General features: G+C 45.6%; 1 protein-coding gene across 1 annotated transcript in view; it reads left to right on the plus strand.

Moving 5' to 3' along the window:
* The window catches only part of LOC134350740 (CD276 antigen-like), an 88,699-nt gene that overhangs the window by 25,887 nt on the left and 39,373 nt on the right, over positions 1–23,439 (plus strand). Inside the window, exon 3 of the mRNA XM_063056362.1 lies at positions 12,094–12,155. Coding sequence (XP_062912432.1) covers positions 12,094–12,155 — 62 coding nt within the window. The remainder of the gene's footprint in view (positions 1–12,093; positions 12,156–23,439) is intronic.

Consider the following 23,439-nt stretch of genomic DNA (forward strand, 5'->3'; position numbering starts at 1 on the left):
TAAGGTGTTGTTCCTCCAACCTAAGTGTCGTCTCATCACGACAGTGAAGGAGGCCATGGATGGACATCTTGGAATGGGAAGTGGAATTAAAATGGGTGGCCACTGGGAGATCCTGCTTGTTCTGGCGAAGTGCAGATGCTCGGGTCTACGTTAGGTCTCATCAATGTGCAGGAGGTCACACTGGGAGCACTGAACACAGTAAATGACCCCAACAGACTCACAGGTAAAGTATCGCCTCACCTGGAAGAACTCTTTAGGGTCCTGGGTGGTAGTGAGCAAGGAGGTGTAGGGGCAGATGTTGCACTTGTTCTGCTTGCAAGGATAAGTGCCAGGAGAGATATCGGTGGGGAGGGATGAATGGACAAGGGAGTCGTGTTAGGGGAGTGATCACTGTGGAAAACATAAAGTTGGGAGAGAGGGAAAGATTTGTGTTTGGTGGTGGGATCCCGTTGGAGGTGGCGGAATTATATGTTGGATGCAGAGGCTGGTGGGGTGATAGGTGAGGATAAGAGGAACCCTAACCTTGGTAGGGTGGTGGGAGGATGGGTAAGAGCAGACGTGCTTGAAATAGAAGAGGTGCAGTTGAGGGCAGCATTGATGGTGGAAGAAGGGAAGCCCCTTTCTTTGAAAAAGGAGGACATCTCCTTTCTTCTAGAATTAAAAACCTCATCCTAGAGCAGTTGCAGCGGAGACGGAGGAGTCGAGAAAAGGGAATGACATTTTCACAAGTAGCAGGCTGGGACAAGGTGTAGTCTAGATAGCTGTGAGAGTCTGTGGGTGTGTAATGGACACCAGTGGATAAGCTGTCTCAGGAGATAGAGGCAGTGAGATCAAGAAAGGGAAGGGAGGTGTCAGAAATGGACCTGGTGAATTTGAGTGCAGGGTGGAAGTTGAGTCAAAGTGGATGAAGTTGACAAGTTCAGCACAGGTGCACGAAGCAGCACCAATGCAGTCATTGATGTAGCGTAGGAAAAGTGCGGGATGGTCAACAATGGAACATCAATTGTTTCACATAGCGGACAAAGAGGCAGGCATAGCTGGGACTCAGGCGAGTGCCCATGGCTACCCTTTTGTTTGAAGGAAGTGGGAGGAAAGAGTTTAGTATATCCAATGTTGCTGATGACACTAAATTGAGTAAGGAAAAAGATTGTGTAAACGTTGCGGAGTGTCTGCAGAGAGACATAGAGAGGTTTACTGAGTGGGCAAGGGTTTGGTAGATCGAGTATAATGTTGGTAAATGCAGGATCTTCCACTTTGGAAGGAATAACAGAAGATCAGGTTACAGTATTGATTAAATAGAACATAGAATACTACAGCATATTACAGGACCTTCGGCCTACAATGTTGTGCTGACCCTTAAACCCTACCTCCCATCTAACCCCCCCCCACCTTAAATTTCTCCATATACCTGTCTAGCAGTCTCTTAAATTTCACTGGTGTATCTGACTTCACCACGGACTCAGGCAGTGCATTCCACGTACCTACCTCTCTGAGTAAAAAACCTTCCTCTAATATCCCCCTTGAACTTTCCATCCCTTACCTTAAAGCCATGTCCTCTTGTATTAAGCAGTGGTGCCCTGGGGAAGAGGTGCTGGCTGTCCACTCTATCTCTCCTTCTTAATATCTTGTATACCTCTATCAAGTCTCCTCTCATCCTCCTCTCCAAAGAGTAAAGCCATAGCTGCCTTAATCTCTGATCATAATGCATACTCTCTAAACCAGGCAGCATCCTGGTAAATCTCCTCTGTACCCTTTCCAATGCTTCCACATCCTTCCTACAGTGAGGTGTCCAGAACTGGACACAGTACTCCAAGTGTGGCCTAACCAGAGTTTTACAGAGCTGCATCATTACATCGTGACTCTTAAACTCTATCCCTCGAGTTATGAAAGCTAACACCCTATGAGCTTTCTTAACTACCCTATCCACCTGTGAGGCAACTTTCAGGGATCTGTGGACATGCACCCTCAGATCCCTCTGCTCCTCCACACTACCAAGTATCCTGCCATTTACTTTGTACTCTGCCTTGGAGTTTGTCCTTCCAAAATGTACCACCTCACACTTCTCCGGGTTGAACTCCATCTGCCACTTCTCAGCCTACTTCTACATCCCATCAATGTCTCTGCAATCTTCGACAATCCTGTACACTGTCCACAACACCACCAACCCTTGTGTCGTCTGTAAACTTGCCAACCAACCTTTCTACCCCCACATCCAGGTCGTTAATAAAAATCACGAAAAGTAGAGGTCCCAGAACAGATCCTTGTGGGACACCACTACTCACAATCCTCCAATCTGAATGTACTCCCTCCACCACCACCCTCTGCCTTCTTCAGGCAAGCCAATTCTGAATCCACCTGGCCAAACTTCCCTGGATCCCATTCCTTCTGACTTTCTGAATAAGCCTGCCGTGTGGAACCTTGTCAAATGCCTTACTAAAATCCATGTAGATCACATCCACTGCACTACCCTCATCTATATGCCTTGTCACCTCCTGAAAGAACTCTATCAGGCTTGTTAGACACAATCTGCCCATCACAAAGCCATGCTGACTGTGCCTGATAAGACCATGATTCTCTAGATGCCCATAGGTTCTATCTCTAAGAATCTTCCAACAGCTTTCCCACCAGAGACGTAAGGTTCACGAGTCTATAATTACCCGGATTATTCCTACTACCTTTTTTGAACAAGGGGACAACATTCGCCTCCCTCCAGCCCTCAGGTACCATTCCCGTGGACAACGAGGACATGAAGATCCTAGCCAGAGGCTCACCAATCTCTTCCCTCGCCTCGTGGAGAAGCCTGGGGAATATTCTGTCAGGCCCCGGGACTTATCCGTCCTAATGTATTTTAACAACTTCAACACCTCCTCTCCCTTAATATCAACTTGCTCCAGAACATCAACCTGATTCATATTGTCCTCACCATCATCAAGTTCCCTCTCATTGGTGAATACCGAAGAGAAGTATTCATTGAGGACCTCGCTCATTTCCACAGTCTCCAGGCACATCTTCCTAGCTTTATCTCTAATTGGTCCTGCCTTCACTCTTGTCATCATTTTGTTCTTAACATAATTGAAGAATGTCCTGGGGTTTTCCTTTACCCTACTCGCCAAGGCCTTCTCATGCCCCCTTCTTGCTCTCCGCAGCCCCATCTTAAGCTCCTTTCTTACTACCATATATTCCTCAATAGACCCATCTGATCCTTTCTTCCTAAGCCTCATGTATGCTGCCTTCTTCCACCTGACTAGATTTTCCACCTCACTTGTCACCCATGGTTCCTTCACCCTATCATTCTTTATCTTCCTCACCAGGACAAATTTATCCCTAACATCCTGCAAGAGATCCCGAAACATTGACCACATGTCCATAGTACATTTCCCTGCAAAAACATTGTCCCAATTCACACCCGCAAGTTCTAGCCTTATAGCCTCATCATTTGCCCTTCCCCAATTAAAAAATTTTCCTGTCCTCTGTGATTCTTTTCTTTTCCATGTTAATGTTAAAGGCCAGGGAGCAGTGGTCACTGTCCCCCAGATGCTTTCCCACTGAGAGATCTGTGACCTGACCCGGTCACAGATCACAAATGATCAAAGCTTGCAGCGTTCTGTGCAGAGGAACTTGGGAGTGCTTGTGCATGAATCACAAAAGGTTGGCTTGCAGTTTCAGCAGGATGTGGATATGAAAGAAAGAGTGCAGAGGGGATTTACAACATGTTGCCTGGAATGGAGAGTGTGCCTTATGAAACTGGTTTGAATGAACTTGGCCTTTTCTCTTTGGAGCAACAGAGGATGAGAGGTGACTTGATAGTGGTGTCGAAGATGATGAGGGGCATTTATCGTGTAGATAGCCAGAGGTATTTTCGCAGGACTGAAATGGCTAACATAAGGGGGCATCGTTTTAAGGTGCTTGGAAGTAGGTTCAAGGGGGATGTCAGAGGTAAGTTTTTAACACTGATTGGTGGGAGCATAGAATGCACTGCTGGCGACGGTGGTGAAGGTCGATACAATAGGATCTTTTAAGCGATTCAGATAAGTACATGGAGCTTAGAAAAATGGAAGGCTATGTGATAGGGAAATTCTAGGCAGGTTCTAGAGTAGGTTACATGATTGGCACAACATTGTGGGCCAAAGAGCCTGTAATGTGCTGTAGATTTCTATGTTCTGTGTTTGCAGTTAGGCAAATTGAATGTTGGCCTTCATTGCTAGAGAGATTCAACTTAAGAGCAGGGCGATTTTGCTGTGCAAGGTACTGCTAAGGTCACACATGGAGTAATATGTGCAGTTCTGGTCTCCTAACTTGAGGAAAGATATACTGGCTTTGGAGGCACTGCAGATGATGTGGTAGTCATCTGGGACTATACTCACCAGAATTCGAAAGTATGAGATGGGATCTGATAGAAACTTAAAATTATGAAGGAGATGCATAAAAATAGACATCACAAATTTGTTTCCATGTAGGTAGAACTGGGGGACATAGTCTCAAGATTCAGGGAAATAGACTTTGGATAAAGATTAGAAGAAACTGCTTTTCCATGAGAGTAGTGAATCTGTGGAATCTCTGCCCAGGGAAGCAATAAAGGCTACCTAATCAAATATATTTAAGACACAATCAGATAGATTTTTGCATAGCAGGGGCATTAAATGTTGTGGTGAAAACGCAGGTAGGTGTAGCTGAGTCCACAGATCAAAGTTCAAAGTAAATTAATTATCAAAGTTCATATTAACCATAATCTTATTGAATGACAGAGCTGGCTCAGTCCGGATGACCTTCTGATCATAGTTCTTGTGTTCTGAAAGAGACCAAAGCCAGCTAAGTATCCTTGAGTGGGAAGGAGATTGGACAAATAACTGACAACTGGAGGTGTGTCCTTATGGAGTATATACAGTGAGGCACTATAATATAGTCCCAAACGTGTTTCATTTTCCTTCATTACGCGGGGCCACATTGTGAGCATAAAATACATTACATTAAATTGTAAGTACAAGAGAATTGCATTTTTGTCTGGAAGATAGTTTGGGTCTCCACATAATGGGAAAGATGATTAGCAAACGTTACAGCTCCTGTATTTTTCTGGGAAGATGCTGTGTGAAAGACAAGTAGTACTGGAGATGGCGGAGTAATCCAATGAGATGCAGAAGGAACAATCCTTTCGGGAAAGAAATGTGTGGTCGGGTATCTTATTGGCACGAAGAAAAACAATCTGTTGGAACACTGGGCTGGGATGGTAAATGAGAAAGGAAACCCCAATTTTGCTCCAGTTAAGGACGAGAAGTAGCGAGAGCTGAGTTATAGGAAATGGAACTGACATGATTGAGAACAGCTTAGTGACCTGCTGTGTCATTCGTGCAAGTCTTGGATCAGTCGCCATGGAGGGACTAAGTGGTGCCATCGGAATCAAATAATTCTGTTATTCATTGTTATATTAATCTCTTTATGAGATGAGTGACATTTGTATTTTTATAAGGGCGTCGGTGTAGCAAGGTGAATACTCTTGTTTGATTTCAAAGTTGTGCGTTCAAATCTCTTCTGATGCGGTTGCATCCAGGGTCTAAAAATACCCTTGCTCTCTGAGCAGTCTGCTGGGCGAATGGGTTATCCAAATGTAATCCATCTTTTATGTACAAATTAATGTAGGACAAGTCATTTAAAGATCGATGGTAGCAATGTCGCTATTGATAAGCACATCCGTCCGGCAAGCAGCCAGCAAGAAGTTTTGCTGATTCAATTTTACGGCGAAAATATCGTGTTCGACGGTCCGTCAAATTAAATATCGGCGAATTCAACCACATTTCTCCACTAACCTTGCAGTTTTAAAATATTTTTTGCACGAATAAATGGGGGAGGGCGCGTTGCGGTAAGTCCCGCCTCTTTCGTGCCATGGGCAGTATTGGTGGAAGGGGATGATGGCTGTTAAGTGACCATAGGGGGCCGCGGACGGCAGTTGTGTGCCAATAGGATGAAAGAGTGCCAAGTAGTCTCCGCCGTGCCTGGGATTGGGGCTGCCTTGCCGTGAGATCGAAAGCAGTGTAATCGGGAGGGGAGGGTCTGGAGCGCTGTTCTCGTTACTCGAGAGCTGATGCACAGTAACGAGGAGGGGCCGCAGTCGCTACAGTGTAATCACCATTGGGAAATTGATATATTGTAGCCGAGAAGAGTCGGAGTACCTGTTGTATAATGGGAATCAGGGAACGGATGTACGAAAGCGGAAGAGCCTTGGCCACTACAGTAATTGGTATCAGGGGAACGCATATGCTCAGCGCGTTCGCTATTCTGTGATCGGGAAAGTAGCCGCTCAGTGCAACAGCGCCTGCCGACTTCAGCGGGTAAGGACGTCAGCGAGACTTATCGATGAGTTCGCTCGTTTGCTGGTTTCTGATTTGTTTTCAAGCTGCGGTGCCCGACACTGCGTGGTTGGCTGGGTTTGTCTGAACTGATGATTCATGCCACTCTACTCCTACTCACAACAACAAGCAACACCGGCTGTTTATTTAAATTCTCCTTCAATATCTTTAATAAGATTTTTTTGCCTATCCAGAGTCTGCCATTTCTGTGCGTTGTCTGTTTCGCGATCTGCACGCCATTTTCTCTAGTATTTAAAATGATCGCAGGACGCTCGACACAAAATGCTGGAGGAACTCAGCAGACCAGACAACATCTATGGAGACGAGTGCAGTCGACGTTTCGGGCGACTGCACTCTTCCATAGATGCTGCCTGGTCTACTGAGTTCCTCCAGCATTTTTTGTGTGTTGCTCAGATTTCCAGCATCTGCAGATTTTCTCTTCTTTGTGCAGGACGCTTGGTGGACAATACATCGGGGGTGTTGAGTATACGTAGCACTTGGCCATTGATTTGCAATTATATAAGTCGTTTGATAAGGCCACACTCGGAATTCTGTCTACAGTTTTGGTCACCCTGTTACAGATAAGATGCGGTTCAACTGGGAAGATTGCAGAAAAGGTTCACAAAGATTCTGCCGGAATACGGGTGGGGAGGGGATGCTTTATGAAGTCTTTGCAATTATGGGAGGTGTAGAGAAGGTGGCTCCCTCCGGGTAGGGGAGTACAAAACTAGGTGACGTAGGGAAGATACTTAAGACCCTGAGGGCATTTTTTCCCCCACAATAGGATAGCTTGTCAGAGGGAGTGATTGAGGCAGGAACGATTTATGAAGCACATGGATAGGTACTTGGCTGGGGTGTTTGAGGGATACTGGTTAAATTGCAGGTCATTGGTACCAGATATGTGGACACAGTGGTTGGCATGAAAAATGTAAATAAGGTGGAAAGTGTACAGAAAAAACTTACAAGGATGCTACTGGGACTGAAGGACTTGAGTTATAAAAGATTGGTTAGGACTTTATTCCCTAGAAGATTGAGAGGAGTTTTGGTAGGTATATGGTGATAAGGTGTAATGATAAGAGTTGTCGTGATGGGAGATTTAATTTCCCAAATATTGATTGGCATCTCCCTAGAGCAAGGGGTTGAGATGGGGTGGAGTTTGTCGGGTGTGTTCAGGAAGGTTTCATGAAACAATATGTAGATACCTACAAGAGGAGAGACTGTACTTGATTTGGTATTGGGAAATGAACCTGGTCAGGTGTCAGATCTCTCAGTGGGAGAGCATTTTGGAGATAGTGATCATAATTCTATCTTGGTTACAATAGCATTGGAGAGAGATAGGAACAGACAAGTTAGAAAAGTGTTTAATTGGAGTAAAGGAAATTATGAGGCTATCAGGCAGGAAATTGGCAGCTTAAATTGGGAACAGATGTTCTCAGGGAAAGGTATGGAAGAAATGTGGCGAATGTTCAGGAGATATTTGTGTGGAGTTCTGCATAGGTATGTTCCAATGACACAGTGAAGTTATGGTAGGGTACAGGAACCGTGGTGTCCAAATGCTGTAGTAAATCTAGTCAAGAAGAAAAGAAAAGCTTACGAAAGGTTCAGAGAGCTAGGTAATGTTAGAGATCTAGAAGATTATAAGGCTAACAGGAAGGAGCTTAAGAAGGAAATTAGGAGAGCCATAAAGGGCCATGAGAAGGCCTTGGCGGGCAGGATTAAAGAAAACCCCAAGGCATTCGACACGCATGTGAAGAGCAAGAGGATAAGACGTGAAAGAATAGGACCTATCAAGTGTGACAGTGGGAAAGTGTGTAAGGAACCGGAGGAAATGGCAGATATAATTAATTAATACTTTACTTCAGTATTGACTATGGAAAAGGATCTTGGTGATTGTAGTGATGACTTGCAGCGGACTGAAAAGCTTGTGCATGTAGATATTAAGAAAGAGGATGTGCTGGAGCTTTTAGAAAGCATCAAGTTGGATAAGTTGCCGGGACCAGATGAGATGTACCCCAGGCTACTGTGGGAGGCGAGGAAGGAGATTGCTGAGCCTCTGACGATGATCTTTGCATTATCAATGGGGATGGATTGGAGGGTTGGGGATGTTGTTCCCTTATTCAAGAAAGGGAGTAGAGAAAGCCCAGGAAATTATAGCCAGTGAGTCTTACTTCAGTGGTTGGTAAGTTGAGGGAGAAGATCTTGAGAGGCAGAATTTATGAACATTTGGAGAGGTATAATATGATTAGGAATAGTCAGCATGGCTTTGTCAAGGGCAGGTTGTGCCTTACGAGCCTGATTGAATTTTTTGAGGATGTGACTAAACACATTGAAGGAAGAGCAGTAGATGTAGTGTATATGGATTTCAGCAAGGTATTTGATAAGGTACCTCATGCAAGGCTTATTGAGAAAGTAAGGAGGCATGGGATCCTAGGGGACATTGCTTTGTGGATGCAGCACTGGCTTGCCCACAGAAGGCAAAGAGTGGTTGCAGACGGGTCATAATTCTGCATGGAGGTCGGTGAGCAGTGGTGTGCCTCAGGAATCTGTTCTGGGACCCTTACTCTTCGTGATTTTTATAAATGAACTGGATGAGGAAGTGGAGGGGTGGGTTAGTTAGTTTGCTGATGACACAAAGGTTGGAGGTATTGTGGATAGTGTGGAGGGCTGTCAAAGGTTACAGCAGGACATTGATAGGATGCAAAACTGGGCTGAGAAGTAGCAGATGGAGTTCAACCCAGATAAGTGTGAAGTGGTTCATTTTGGTTGGTCAAATATGATGGCAGAATATAGTATTAATGGTAAGACTCTTGGCAGTGTGGAGGATCAGAGGGATCTTGGGATCCGAGTCCATAGGACACTCAAAGCAGCTGCGCAGGTTGACTCTGTGGTTAAGAAGGCATACGGTGTATTGGCCATCATCAATCGTGGGATTAAATTTAGGAGCTGAGAGGAAATGTTGCAGCTATATAGGATCCTGGTCAGACCCCACTTAGAGTACTGTGCTCAGTTCTGGTTGCCTCACTACAGGAAGAATGTGGAAACCATCAGAAGGGTGCAGAGTAGATTTACAAGGATGTTGCCTGGATTGGGGAGCATGCCTTATTAAAACAGGTTGAGTGAACTTGGCCTTTTCTTGTTGGAGTGACGGAGGATGAGAGGTGACCTGATAGAGGTGTATAAGATGATGAGAGTCATTGATGGTGTGGATAGTCAGAGGCTTTTTTCCAGGGCTGAAATGGCTGTCGCAAGAGGGCACAGTTTTAAGGTGCTGGGGAGTAGGTACAGAGGAGATGTCGGGGTAAGTTTTTTTCATGCAGAGAGTGGTGAGTGCGTGGAATGGGCTGCCGGCAACAGTGGTGGAGGCGGATACGATAGGGTCTTTTAAGAGGCTTTTGGATAAGTACATGGACCTTAGAAAAATAGAGGGCTATGGGTAACCCTAGTAATTTCTAAGGTAGGGACAATTTCGGCACAACTTTTGTGGGCCGAAGGGCCTGTGTTGTGCTGTAGGTTTTCTATGTTTCTATATGTAAAATTATGAGGAGCAAAGACTGGGTAAATGCTAGCAGGCTTTTTCTACTGAGGTTGGGTGGCACTATCAACTAGTGGTCATGGGTTAAGGGTGAAAAGTTTAAGGGGAACAAGAGGGGAAGCAGCTTCATTCAGAGGGTTGTGAGAATTTGGAACAAGCTGCTGGCACAAGTGGTGCATACAAGCTTGATTTCAAAGTCTAGGAGAAGTTTGGATAGGTACATAGATGGTAGGGTTATGTAGGACTATGGTCCCGTTGCACATTGATGGGAGTAGGCAATTTTAATGGTTCGGATGGACTAGGTGGACCGAAGGGCCTGTTTCTCTCTTGAACTTTTCTTTGACTGACTGATGGCTGAAGGACCCATATCCCTGAGGGATTCCAGAACAAGGGAGACGTCAAGTTGCACAATTCATGCAATGTGAAAATCAGGAGTTCTCTTCCTTTCTACTTTATACTTATGATTTATACTTGTGCGTACGGGCTACGCTGTAGGCCTGATTTATACTTTTGCGTAGCTGTACGCCATAGCGCGCATGCGTAGTTGTGTCTGTGTTGCTCTGCAATTCACGGCCAAAATGCTAGTTGGCGGTGGGTTTTCTGTGCCACTGTGTTGAGTTTCTTCGTGAGAGACATGGACGAGGAAGTACATTTCAAATATTTTCTGATGTCGGCAGGTAGATTTGACGATTTGGTTCACCGTCTCCAACCACTTATTTCGCATCAGTGTACAGACATGGTGGAGGAAAGCAACCGGAAATGCGATGCTACCAAGCGGACCAATCACAGTTGTTGCGGTCTGCGTCACCGCGACTGGTGAATTACATTTTTGGGGAGGTGCGCGTCACCCTACAGCATAGGGTACGCGGTACCTACGGCGTACATTTGACGCATAAGTATGAATCAGCCTTTAGGGATACGAAATGAATCAGTTCGACTTTTAGGGCACTAATTGGTCAGTTTTTGATCGTCAAGCCATTCAGCACCGAAACAGGCCATTTGGCCCACAGAGTCTGCATGCACTTATATTATTCCCACATTAATCAATTTTTAAAAAAAAAATCTTCCCCAAATTCCCATTGCCCACACCTGATTCTGCGATTTACAATAAGTAACTAACCTACGGATCTGCTTGTCTGTGGGATGTGGGAGGAAACCGACACAGTTTAGGGTGAGCATGCAAACCCCATAGAGATGAGACTGAAGGTCAGGGTTGACCCTGATAATTTACTGCTGTAAGAAAGCAGCTGTGGTCTCTGGGCAAGGACTAAGGTCAAGGTGCAAATGTGGTCTCAGGCGTCGGGTATTTTGCCATTTGCTATCTTTGAGCACAATGATCAGCTGGCCTTCAAGCCCATTCTACCAGTTTGATGCATGCGTTTCCCAAAGGAACAGTAGATCTGTGCTCATGGACTGAGGAAGGTTAGACATTCTTTGGAGAATCAAAAAGCCACAAAAAAAAAAGCCCTAGGTATATTAGGGGGAAATGCAGCATGAAAACTTCCTCTTCAGCCCTTTTAGGTTGAATGTCAACTTTTACTCCTCCTCATCTCTGTAATAAAGTGGTATCCCTCTATTCTGAGGTCACATGTGCCCTCTGGTACCAGACTCTCCTCCTATAGGAAACATACTCTCCACATCCACTCTATCTCTGCCTTTCCATGTTCAATAGGTTTGAATGCGATTTCCCCCCCCCCCAGTCTTTTAAATTCCAGCGTGTTTGGGGGCCCAGAGTCATTATCCACTGTATCTCAGCCTTTCAGTATTTGATAGATTTCAATGAGATTCTCCCAGATTCTTCTAAACTCCAGTGGGTACAAGGCCAGAGCACTCCTTTCATTAACTCTTTCATTGCCAGGATCATTCTCTTGGACTTTCTCGGGACCCTCTCCAATATCAGCGCATCGTTTCATAGATAAAGGGCCCAAAACTGCTCACAATATTCCAAGTGTGGTTTGAGCAATGCCTCATAAAGCCTCAGCATTACATCCTTGCTTTGGTATTCTCGTCCATTCAAAGTGCAAATGAGGTGATCTGGTGTGCTGACAGCAGTTGGGTCTTGAATGAGCACTATTCAGTGTGCACGTATTGGCTGTTTGGAGTGTCCAGCTATCCTCCAATAGAGAAGCAATGTACATTGTGACATGTGGACAAATTGTTATGTATTTGTATTTGAAGAAGATCCAATGCATGACTTTGCTATTTTCTATTTCTCTTCAGAATGAATCGCCTGCTCTACTTGTTTGTTCTCCTGTTTGCTGCAGTTGAAATGACGGCGGCAGGTAAATCATTACATTGTTTTCAGAATGTTACCATTTCTCATCTCCGTTATCTGGTGAATGATTGATTGTAATTGCTTAGAGAGGGCGATATCACATTCAGTGTTGTAGGTTGTGTTCATTGGACACCTTACCAGTTATCTAACATCAAAGTCGACTTAGTAGTCACATGCACAGGTGCAATGAAGAGCTTGCTTGTAACAATGTCAAAGGCACCTAGCATCATATAAGCTGCACTGTCAAGAAAAATACAAGTTGAACTTTCATGCAAAGTGATGAAAGTGCCAGAGTGCTGCAAAATTGCACAAAATAAATTTCCTACTCCAGTTTTGTTGTCCTCCGTTTCGTAATTCTAGTATCGTTTGGTAAAATAAATAACTTCTGCAGCTATTACAGGGCTACGGAGAGGAAACAGTATTGGTGCCTCAAATCATAAATCATAAATCTTTATAAGACCATATGATACAGGAGCAGAAGAATTAGGCCATTTGGCCCAACAATAAAGGGTCTCAGCCCAAAATGTGACTGTTACTTTTTTCCATAGATGCTGCCTGGCCTGCTGAGGTCTTCCAGCATTTTGTGCAAGTTGCTACAAAAGTGCAGATGCTAATTTGAAATGAAAACTCGATGCTTGTACCAGCCTCTGTCAGAATGCCACTAGGAGTGAAGAAAACAAGATAATATCTGCACTTTAACACTCTTGATCATTATCAAGCTGCTAGAGCTGTTGCCTTGTATTACTGAAGGTCCAGGTTCAACTCTGTCTTCAATTGCTGTCTGTGTGGAGTTCGGAAGCGCTGTCTGCTCACATGGAGGTCCTTCCGACTGATGGCCTTTAATCAGAACTGAGAAATTTAAAATCAAATGTGTGGCAGAGGAGAAGGGGTTTCAAAGGGAAGTTCAGTGATAGGATGGTGGCTGAGAAATAGTGAATGGTGTAGGTGGTGGTGGGTAACTGCTGAAGATCTGTTAACGGTAGAGATGTAAATTGAGCTCATTGAGGAAATAACGTGGGGTCTGGATAAGACCAAAGCTCAGCCCATCGAGTCTGTTCTGCTATGAGTCATAGAGAAGTACAACACAGAAATAGGCCCTTTGGCCTAACTGGTCCGTGCCAAAACCATTTAAACTGCCTACTCCCAACAACTTGCGCAGTAGCTTGGGCCATGGCCTTGCATATTCCTGCTATCCATGTACCTATTCAAACTTCCCTTAAGTGTGGAAATTGAGCTCGCATGCACCACTTGTGCTGGCAGCTCTTTCTGCACTTTCACGATCCTCTAAGTGAAGAAGCTTCCCCTGATGTTCCCCTTAAACTTCTCACATTTCACCCTCAACCCATGACCTCTGGTTGTAGTCCCACCCAACCTCAGTGGAAAAAGCCTGCATGCACTTACCCTGACTGTATCCCTCGTAATTTTGTTTACCTCTATCAAATCTCTCCTCAATCTTCTATTTTCTAAGGAATATTTGGCCTTTATGTCTCTTATGGCCAGGAGGGTGATCTTGCTGAAGCGGAAGGAGGCAGCCTCTTACTCATGTTCAATGGCTATCTGATGTTATGTTATGCCTTGACCTAGAGAAGATTCGTTGTTCGATTTCTGATTCTAAACATGATTTTCTAATGTTATGGGGACCCTTTCTGAGTTATTTTCATAATCTTTGAACTGTTAATTAAAGTATGGATCTGAGCCATTATTATTATAATATTATATCGTACGGTATTTCTTTTTTTTCTTCCAACCAGCTCATTTTGGTAGAGGGGGTAGATTTTGTGTTGTGTAATGAACCAGATTTGAAAACGGAACTCGAGGTAATGGAGCCATTAGGAGGTAGTGGCCATAATATGATAAGTTTTAATCTACGATTTGAGAGGGAGAAGGGAAAATCGGAAGTGTCAGTATTACAGTTGTACAAAGGGGACTATAGAGCCATGAGGGAGGAGCTGGCCAAAGCTGAATGGAAAGATACTTTAGCAGGGATGACAGTGGAATAATGATGGCAGGTATTTCTGGGAATAATACAAAAGGTGTAGGATCAGTTCATTCCAAAGAGGAAGAAAGATTCTAAGGGGCGACCGTGGCTGACAAGGGAAGTCAAGGACTGTATAAAAATAAAAGAGAACTTTAACTTAGCAAAGATGAGTGGGAAGCTAGAGGATTGGGAACCTTTTAAAGAGCAACAGAAGATAACTAAAAGGGCAATATGGGGAGAAAAGATGAGATATGAAGGTAAGCTAGCCAAGAATATAAAGGAGGATAGTAAAAGCTTCTTTAGGTATGTGAAGAGGAAAAAATTAGTTAAGACCAAAGTTGGGCCCTTGAAGACAGAAATGGGTGAATTTATCATGGGGAACAAGGAAATGGCAGACGAGTTGAACAGGTACTTTGGATTTGTCTTTACTAGAGAAGACACAAACAGTCTCCCAGATGTAATGGTGGCCAGAGGACCTAGGGTAATGGAGGAACTGAAGGAAATTCACATTAGGCAGAAAATTGTGTCGGGTAGACCGATGGGACTGAAGGCTGATAAATCCCCAGGGCCTGATGGTCTGCATCCCAGGGTACTTAAGGAGGTGGCTCTAGAAATCATGGACACATTGGTAATCATTTTCCATTGTTCTATAGATTCAGGATCAGTTCCTGAGGATTGGAGGGTAACTAATGTTATCCCACTTTTTAAGAAAGGAGGGAGAGAGAAAACAGGGAAGTATAGACCAGTTAGCCTGACATCAGTGGTGGGGAAGATGCTGGAGTCAATTATAAAGGATGAAATAGCGACATATTTGGATAGCAGTAACAGATCGGTCCAAGTCAGCATGGATTTACGAAGGGGAAATCATGCTTGACTAATCTTCTGGAATTTTTTGAAGATGTAACTATGAAAATGGACAAGGGAGAGCCAGTGTACCTGGACTTTCAGAAAGCCTTTGATAAGGTCCAACATAGGAGATTAGTGGGCAAAATTAGAGCACATGGTATTGGGGGTAGGGTACTGACATGGATAGAAAATTGGTTGGCAGACAGGAAACAAAGAGTAGGGATTAACGGGTTCCTTTTGGAATGGCAGGCAGTGACTAGTGGGGTACCACAAGGCTCGGTGCTGGGCCCGCAGCTATTTACAATATACATTAATGATTTAGATGAAGGGATTAAAAGTAACATTAGCAAATTTGCAGCTAACACAAAGCTGGGTGGCAGTGTGAAATGTGAAGAGGATGTTATGAGAATGCAAGGTGACTGGGACAGGTTGGGTGAGTGGGCAGATGCAGTTTAATGTGGATAAATGTGAGGTTATCCACTTTGGTGGCAAGAACAGGAAGGCAGGTTATTATCTGAATGATGTCAAGTTAGGAAAAGGGGAAGTACAACGAGATCTAGGTGTCCTTGTTCATCAGTCGCTGAAAGTAAGTATGCAGGTACAGCAGGGAGTGAAAAAAGCTAATGGCATGTTGGCCTTCATAACAAGGGGAGTTGAGTATAGGAGGGAGCAAAGAGGTCCTTCTGCAATTTTATAGCAAAGAGGTCCTTCTGCAGTTGTACAGGGCCCTGGTGAGACCACACCTGAGTATTGTCTGCAGTTTTGGTCTCCAAATTTGAGGAAGGACATTCTTGCTATTGAGGGAGTGCAGCTTAGGTTCACAAGGTTAATTCCCGGGATGGCGGGACTGTCATATGTTGAAAGATTGGAGCAACTGGGCATATATACACTGGAATTTAGAAGGATGAGAGGGGATCTGCTTGAAACATATAAGATTATTAAGGGATTGGACACGCTGGAGACAGGAAACATGTTCCCAGTGTTGGGAGAGTTCAGAACCAGAGGCCACAGTTTAAGAATAAGGGGTAGGCCATTTAGAACGCAGTTGAGGAAAAACTTTTTCACCCAGAGAGTTGTGGATCTGTGGAATGCTCTGCCTCAGAAGGCAGTGGAGGCCAATTCTCTGGATGATTTCAAGAAGGAGTTAGATAGAGCTCTTAAAGATAGCGGAGTCAAGGGATATGGGGGGGAAAGGAGGAACGTGGTACTGATTGTGGATGATCAGCCATGATCACAGTGAATGGCAGTGCTGGCTTGAAGGGCCAAATGGCCTGCTTCTGCACCTATTGTCTATTGACCTGCCCTTCCACCTATCTTTGCATCATTGGCAAGCATGGCCACAAAGCCATCAATTACGTCATTCAAATGATTGTCATAGAATGTCAAAAACTTAATTTAGAATTTTCAGATATGATTGGGTGGGATTCAAACTTATCTGTGACTCAATAGCTACCCTGCCGAGGGATATGGACCATATTCAAGAATAAGTGACTTATTTTAATTTGGCAATATTTTTGGCAAACAAATGGCTGTATCTGTGAAGAGAGAAAATCTGAGTAAATGCTGTAAGTTAACTATTATTCATCAGAACCTGAAATCAGCATTTCATCTTTTATTCTGGTTTCTGTCTTTAACCTCTTGCGCTGCTGTGAAGAAGTTCAATGTAAGCTTGAGGAACAGCAGCATCTTCCAACCTGGCACATCCTGACCCATGCTTTATGATTACTCGCCCATCCAGTTTGTCAGGAAGATTCAAGATTATTTATTGCCATTCTTCAGTACGAGTGTAAAGGGGAACAAAATTATTGTTATTCTGGATCCAATGCAGTGTTAAGGACACAATAAAAAAAGACAAAAGAAAAGCCAAAATAAATATAATTATAAAAGTAATAGAACATAGAACTTAGAAATCCACCGCATATTACAGGCCCTTTGGCCCACAATATTGTGCCGACTATGTAACATACTCTATAAACTGCCTAAAATTTCCCTACCGCATAACCCTCTATTTTTCTAATCTCCATGTACCAATCTAAGAGTCTCTTAAAATACCCTATTGTATCTACCTCTACCACCATTGCTGGCAGTGCATTCCATGTACCTACCACTCTCTGTGTGGAAAAGCTTAATCTCTGACATCCCCTGTGTACCTACTTCCAAGACCCTTAAAACTATGCCCCCTCATGTTACACACATAAAAGTTGATGGTGAACGCAGCAGGCCAGGCAGCATCTCTAGGAAGAGGTGCAGTCGACGTTTCAGGCCGAGACCCTTCGTCAGGACTAACTGAAGGAAGAGTGAGTAAGGGATTTGAAAGTTGGAGGGGGAGGGGGAGATCCAAAATGATAGGAGAAGACAGGAGGGGGAGGGATAGAGCCAAGAGCTGGACAGGTGATTGGCAAAAGGGATACGAGAGGATCATGAGACAGGAGGTCTGGGAAGAAAGACAAGGCGGGGGGGGGGGAACGACCCAGAGGATGGGCAAGAGGTATATTCAGAGGGACAGAGGGAGAAAAAGGAGAGTGAGAGAAAGAATGTGTGTATAAAAATAAGTAACAGATGGGGTACGAGGGGGAGGTGGGGCATTAGCGGAAGTTAGAGAAGTCGATGTTCATGCCATCAGGTTGGAGACTACCCAGACGGAATATAAGGTGTTGTTCCTGCAACCTGAGTGTGGCTTCATCTTTATAGTTGAGGAGGCCGTGGATAGACATGTCAGAATGGGAATGGGATGTGGAATTAAAATGTGTGGCCGCTGGGAGATCCTGCTTTCTCTGGTGAACAGAGCGTAGATGTTCAGCAAAGCGGTCTCCCAGTCTGCGTTGGGTCTCGCCAATATATGAAAGGCCACATCGGGAGCACTGGATGCAGTATATTACCCCAGCCGACTCACAGGTGAAGTGTTGCCTCACCTGGAAGGACTGTTTGGGGCCCTGAATGGTGGTAAGGGTGGAAGTGTAAGGGCATGTGTAGCACTTGTTCCGCTTACACGGATAAGTGCCAGGAGGGAGATCAGTGGGGAGGGATGGGGGGGACGAATGGACAAGGGAGTCGCGTAGGGAGCGATCCCTGCGGAATGCAGAAAGATCGGGGGCGGGAAAGATGTGCTTAGTGGTGGGATCCCGTTGGAGGTGGCGGAAGTTACGGAGAATAATATGTTGGACCCGGAGGCTGGTCGGGTGGTAGGTGAGGACCAGGGGAACCCTATTCTTAGTGGGGTGGTGGGAAGATGGAGTGAGAGCAGATGTACGTGAAATGGGGGAGATGCGTTTAAGAGCAGAGTTGATAGTGGAGGAAGGGAATCCCCTTTCTTTAAAAAAGGAAGACATCTCCCTCGTCCTAGAATGAAAAGCCTCATCCTGAGAGCAGATGCGGCGGAGACGGAGGAATTGCGAGAAGGGGATGGCGTTTCTGCAAGAGACAGGGTGAGAAGAGGAATAGTCCAGATAGCTGTGAGAGTCAGTAGGCTTATAGTAGACATTTTTTAAAGAAAGGGGCTTCCCTTCCTCCACTATCAACTCTGCTCTTAAACGCATCTCCCCCATTTCACGTACATCTGCTCTCACTCCATCCTCCTGCCACCCCACTAGGAATAGGGTTCTCCTGGTCCTCATCTACCACCCCACCAGCCTCCAGGTCCAACATGTTATTCTCTGTTAACTTCTGCCACCTCCAACGGGATCCCACCACTAAGCACATCTTTCCCTCCCCCCCCCCTGCATTCCGCAGGGATCGCTCCCTACGCGACTCCCTTGTCCATTCGTCCCCCCCATTCCTCCCCACTGATCTCCCTCCTGGCACTTATCCATGTAAGCGGAACAAGTGCTACACATGCCCTTACACTTCCTTCCTTACCACCATTCAGGGCCCCAAACAGTCCTTCCAGGTGAGGCAACACTTCACCTGTGAGTCGGCTGGGGTGATATACTGTGTCCAGTGCTCCCGATGTGGCCTCTTACATATTGGCGAGACCCGACGCAGACTGGGAGACCGCTTTGCTGAACATCTACGCTCTGTCCGCCAGAGAAAGCAGGATCTCCCAGTGGCCACACATTTTAATTCCACATCCCATTCCCATTCTGACATGTCTATTCACGGCCTCCTCTACTGTAAAGATGAAGCCACACTCAGGTTGGAGGAACAACACCTTATATTCCGTCTGGGTAGCCTCCAACCTGATGGCATGAACATTGACTTCTCTAACTTCCGCTAAGGCCCCACCTCCCCCTCGTACCCCATCTGTTGCATATTTTTATACACACATTCTTTCTCTCTCTCCTTTTTCTCCCTCTGTCCCTCTGAATATACCCCTTGCCCATCCTCTGGGTCCCCCCCCCCCCGTCTTTCTTCCCGGACCTCCTGTCCCATGATCCTCTCGTATCCCCTTTTGCCAATCACCTGTCCAGCTCTCGGCTCCATCCCTCCCCCTCCTGTCTTCTCCTATCATTTTGGATCTCCCCCTCCCCCTCCAACTTTCAAATCCCTTACTCACTCTTCCTTCAGTTAGTCCTGACGAAGGGTCTCGGCCTGAAACGTCGACTGCACCTCTTCCTAGAGATGCTGCCTGGCCTGCTGCGTTCACCAGCAACTTTTATGTGTGTTGCTTGAATTTCCAGCATCTGCAGAATTCCTGTTGTTTGCCCCTTCATGTTAGCCATTGCAGCCCTGAGAAAATGCCTCTGGCTGTCCACACGATTAATAATGTAAAAGTAACGGAGTGTAGCTGTTATTTGTACAATGTGGCTCATTCTAATGCAAGGTCATCAGCACCAAGTATTCATTCTGTTTTGTTCCTGCTTTACTGCGTGACCTACAGATATACTGAATTCTTAGTTTCAGTACTAATAAATTGTCCGTTCTGTGTTTGTTGCCTGCATTCAGTTCTGAAGTTTTCTGTTACATTTGCCACATAACAGCATAATCACGAATTCATAGCCTCTGGCCTGTTTTCATTTTCTAAGTCATTGAGTACATTTGAAGTTGAGGTTGATAGGTTCTTGATTAACAAGGGTGTTAAATATTATGCAGAGAAGGCAGGTGAAAGGGGCTGAGAGGGGATAATGAATCAGTCATGATGGAGTAGGGGAGAAGACTTGATGGGTGGAATGGCCTGATTTTGCTCTTCTGTCTTATGATCTAAAGAGAAACACTAAAAGATTATCCAACAATGTAGCTCTCAGATTCTCATCTGGTGCAATATGAAAATTGATCAGTAACAGCAAGCTTTGCTCACAAAATTAGAAATCACCATAACCTAATGGGTTCCTTCATAGATTTCTTCTTCCTTCCCTGTTTGGTTTAACTGCTTCTCCCTCTCCTTACTGTGCAGCACCTTACAGTCAGGGGTTTTTCCACTTGGCTGAAAGTGACCTTTCATTCTTGCCAGTTGTGTGTCATGTTACAGCTAGCTAATAAGAAATCACAATCCAGAGTTGATAAAGCCTAATAAATATTTTTCTCTGTTCTCGCCTGTGCCATGGTCACTTGTCTGAATTCTTGAGAAGCATAGAAAGATAATAACAATTGCACTAAACAGCAGATAACTTTGTTTTGACATTTTTAGTTGAGGTTAGATTATTAGATCAGTATGAATCATCAACCCTGCTTAGAGTCACTGTGCCAAGGTTTTTCATGTGCAACATAATTTGAAACTGATGAACTCTTTGACACAGTAAGGTGCTGTGTACTGTATGTTAGTTCATTATGTGTCATTCGTATGATGTGGCCAATAGTGGTCTTTCCATGACCATGATTGTTTTTTGCCAGATTTTTCTACTGAAATGGTTTACCATTGCATTCTTCAGGGCAATTTCTTTACAAGACAGATGACCCCAGCCATTATCAAGACACTTTAGAGATTGTCTGCCTGGTGTCAGTGGTTGCATAACCATGTAAAGCTGTGGGAGCAGGTGACGGTTGGTTGTATGAGCTGCTGGTGCATATCACAAGTCCCATTTATGGTGTTGATGATTATCCTTCAATTGTTACAGACTGATCTAACAGTCTAACCTTGACTAAAAACATCAACTAAACAAAAATATCTGCTGTTTGGCACAAGTGTTGTTGTTATCTTTCTATGCCTAATGGAGATGCGAGGCTGGAGACCTAATAGAGAGTCTCAATTAGGTCTCCAGCCTCTCATCTCCAACAATTCTCCTTAACAGATGCACCTTTGACATGTTTGCTTTTTTTTTGTTCTTAACTTTGGATAGTACTTGAAATTAATTGTTTGAGTTTGTTTTCATATAGATGAAATTGTTTAATACTTTTTGAAATTTTTGCCACTTACATGAGAATTCCAGATGCATAGACATTAAATGTAGAAGAGTTTGTTGTCCTTGATTTTGTGGTATTTTCATCAATTACCCTGGCTAACTAATATCAGTGTGAGGAAAAGAGATGACATATGTTGTACCTTACAGTGAAGAGGGAGGAGTGAGGAGAGCAATGGTAATGTATAGGAAAAGACAGTGAGAGTGCAAATGACATGCATGATGTCACTAGCTGAGAGAGGGGGATCAAACACAGTACGATGCAGGAATAGGGCCATCTCCGCAGTATCTGTGCCAGCCATAATATCAAATTAAACTTATCCCATCTGCCTGCACATGGTCTATATCCCTGTATTCCTCCCTGTTCACGTGTCTGCCCGCATATCCCTTAATCTGCTTCTATCACTTCCCTGTGCAGCACCTACCACTTGTTCTTTAAAATTCCTCTTGTGGCAGTGTGCTACACACAGCGCTAGAATAATGACACCTAGTCGGTAAGTTGGATTTGCGATAAAAGAGATTTATTCAAACTTCATGGCCTCCTTTAAAGCCTTCCTGTTCCCGTCCTTCCCAGGCGGGACTGCTGTGGGGAATGCATATCTGCAGACCCTTTCCGTGCGTGGGATTTTCCCCCTGCTGGTGAAGATGGCCTGGCTCCCTTTTTGGGGCCGGCCTCTCTGCCGGCGCACGCTTTTCGTGGGCCGGTTCGTGTGTGCTAGAAAGTGGGTCGCCACATAACCCCCCCCCCCCCCGAACCGGCGATACATCCCCCAATGTCTACAGTCTGGATTGCCCTCTGTTTGGGAGGTCTGCCCCTGCGCCACGGTGCCTTAGCCTGGACCGGCTGCGCCAAGTCCACATGGGCCGGTTTGAGTCGGTCCACCGTGAAAACCTCCTCTCTCCCCCCCACATATCCAGCACGAACGTGGACCCGTTGTTCCTGATTACCTTAAACGGTCCCTCGCAGGGCCACTGTAGCGGTGCCCGGAGTCCGCCCCGTCGTACAAAAAGAAACTTGCAGTTCTGTAGGTCTTTGGGTACGCAGGTGGGGCTCTGTCCGTGCAGTGAAGTGGGTATGGGGGCCAGGTTACCGAGCCTTTCCCATAGTCTGTCCAGGACTGCTGTGGGTTCTTCCTCTTTGAACTCTCCTGGGACGACCAGGGGCGCGCTGTACACCAACTCGGCCGACAAGGTGTGCAGATCCTCCTTGGGCGCTGTACGAATTCCGAGCAGGACCCAGGGAAGTTCGTCCACCCAGTTAGGCCCTTCCAGGTGGGCCATGAGAGCCGACTTCAGGTGACGGTGGAAATGCTCCACTAGTCCGTTCGACTGTGGGTGGTAGACAGTTGTGTGGTGTAGCTGTGATCCTAAAAGGTTGGCCATAGCTGACCACAGGCTGGAGGTGACCTAGGCGCCCCTGTCGGAGGTAATGTGGACTGGTACCCCGAAACGTGCTACCCAGGTTGCGATCAGTGCTCGGGTGCAGGATTCGGAGGTGGTGTCGGTGAGCGGGACTGCCTCTGGCTATCTGGTGAACTGGTCTATCATAGTTAGGAGGTACCACGCTCCTCGCGACACTGGCAGGGGCCCCACGATATCCACATGAATGTGGTCGAACCTCCGGCGGGTGGGTTCGAATTGTTGCGGCGGAGCCTTGGTGTGTTATGGTAGATCTGGATAGTGCGTCCGCTACGACGTTGTCCTTTCCCGAGACATGCCGATGTCCGTCGTGTACTCCGAGTTGTAGGACAGATGTCACTGCTGGTGGGACGGCCAGGGGTCGGACACCTTAGTGAACGCAAAGGTAAGCGGTTTGTGGTCCGTAAACGCGGTGAAGGGCCTACCTTCTACAAAGTACCTGAAATGCCGGATTGCCAGGTATAGTGCTAATAGCTCCCGGTCGAAAACACTGTATTTGAGTTCGGATGGTCGTAGGTGTTTGCTGAAGAACGCCAGGGGTTGCCAGCGACCCTCGATGAGTTGTTCCAGCACTCCACTGACTGCTGTGTTGGATGCGTCCACCGTGAGGGCAGTAGGAACGTCCGTTCTGGGGTGCACTAGCATCGCGGCGTTTGCCAAGGCTTCTTTTGTTTTAACGAAAGCGGTTGCGGCCTCTTCTTCCCAGTTAATGTCCTTGCCCTTAACCGACATCAGGGTGAACAGGAGCGCATGATTCAGGCTGCTGAGGGGAGGAA

Source organism: Mobula hypostoma, chromosome 8, assembly GCF_963921235.1.
Source record: "Mobula hypostoma chromosome 8, sMobHyp1.1, whole genome shotgun sequence".
Classification (NCBI taxonomy): domain Eukaryota; kingdom Metazoa; phylum Chordata; class Chondrichthyes; order Myliobatiformes; family Myliobatidae; genus Mobula; species Mobula hypostoma.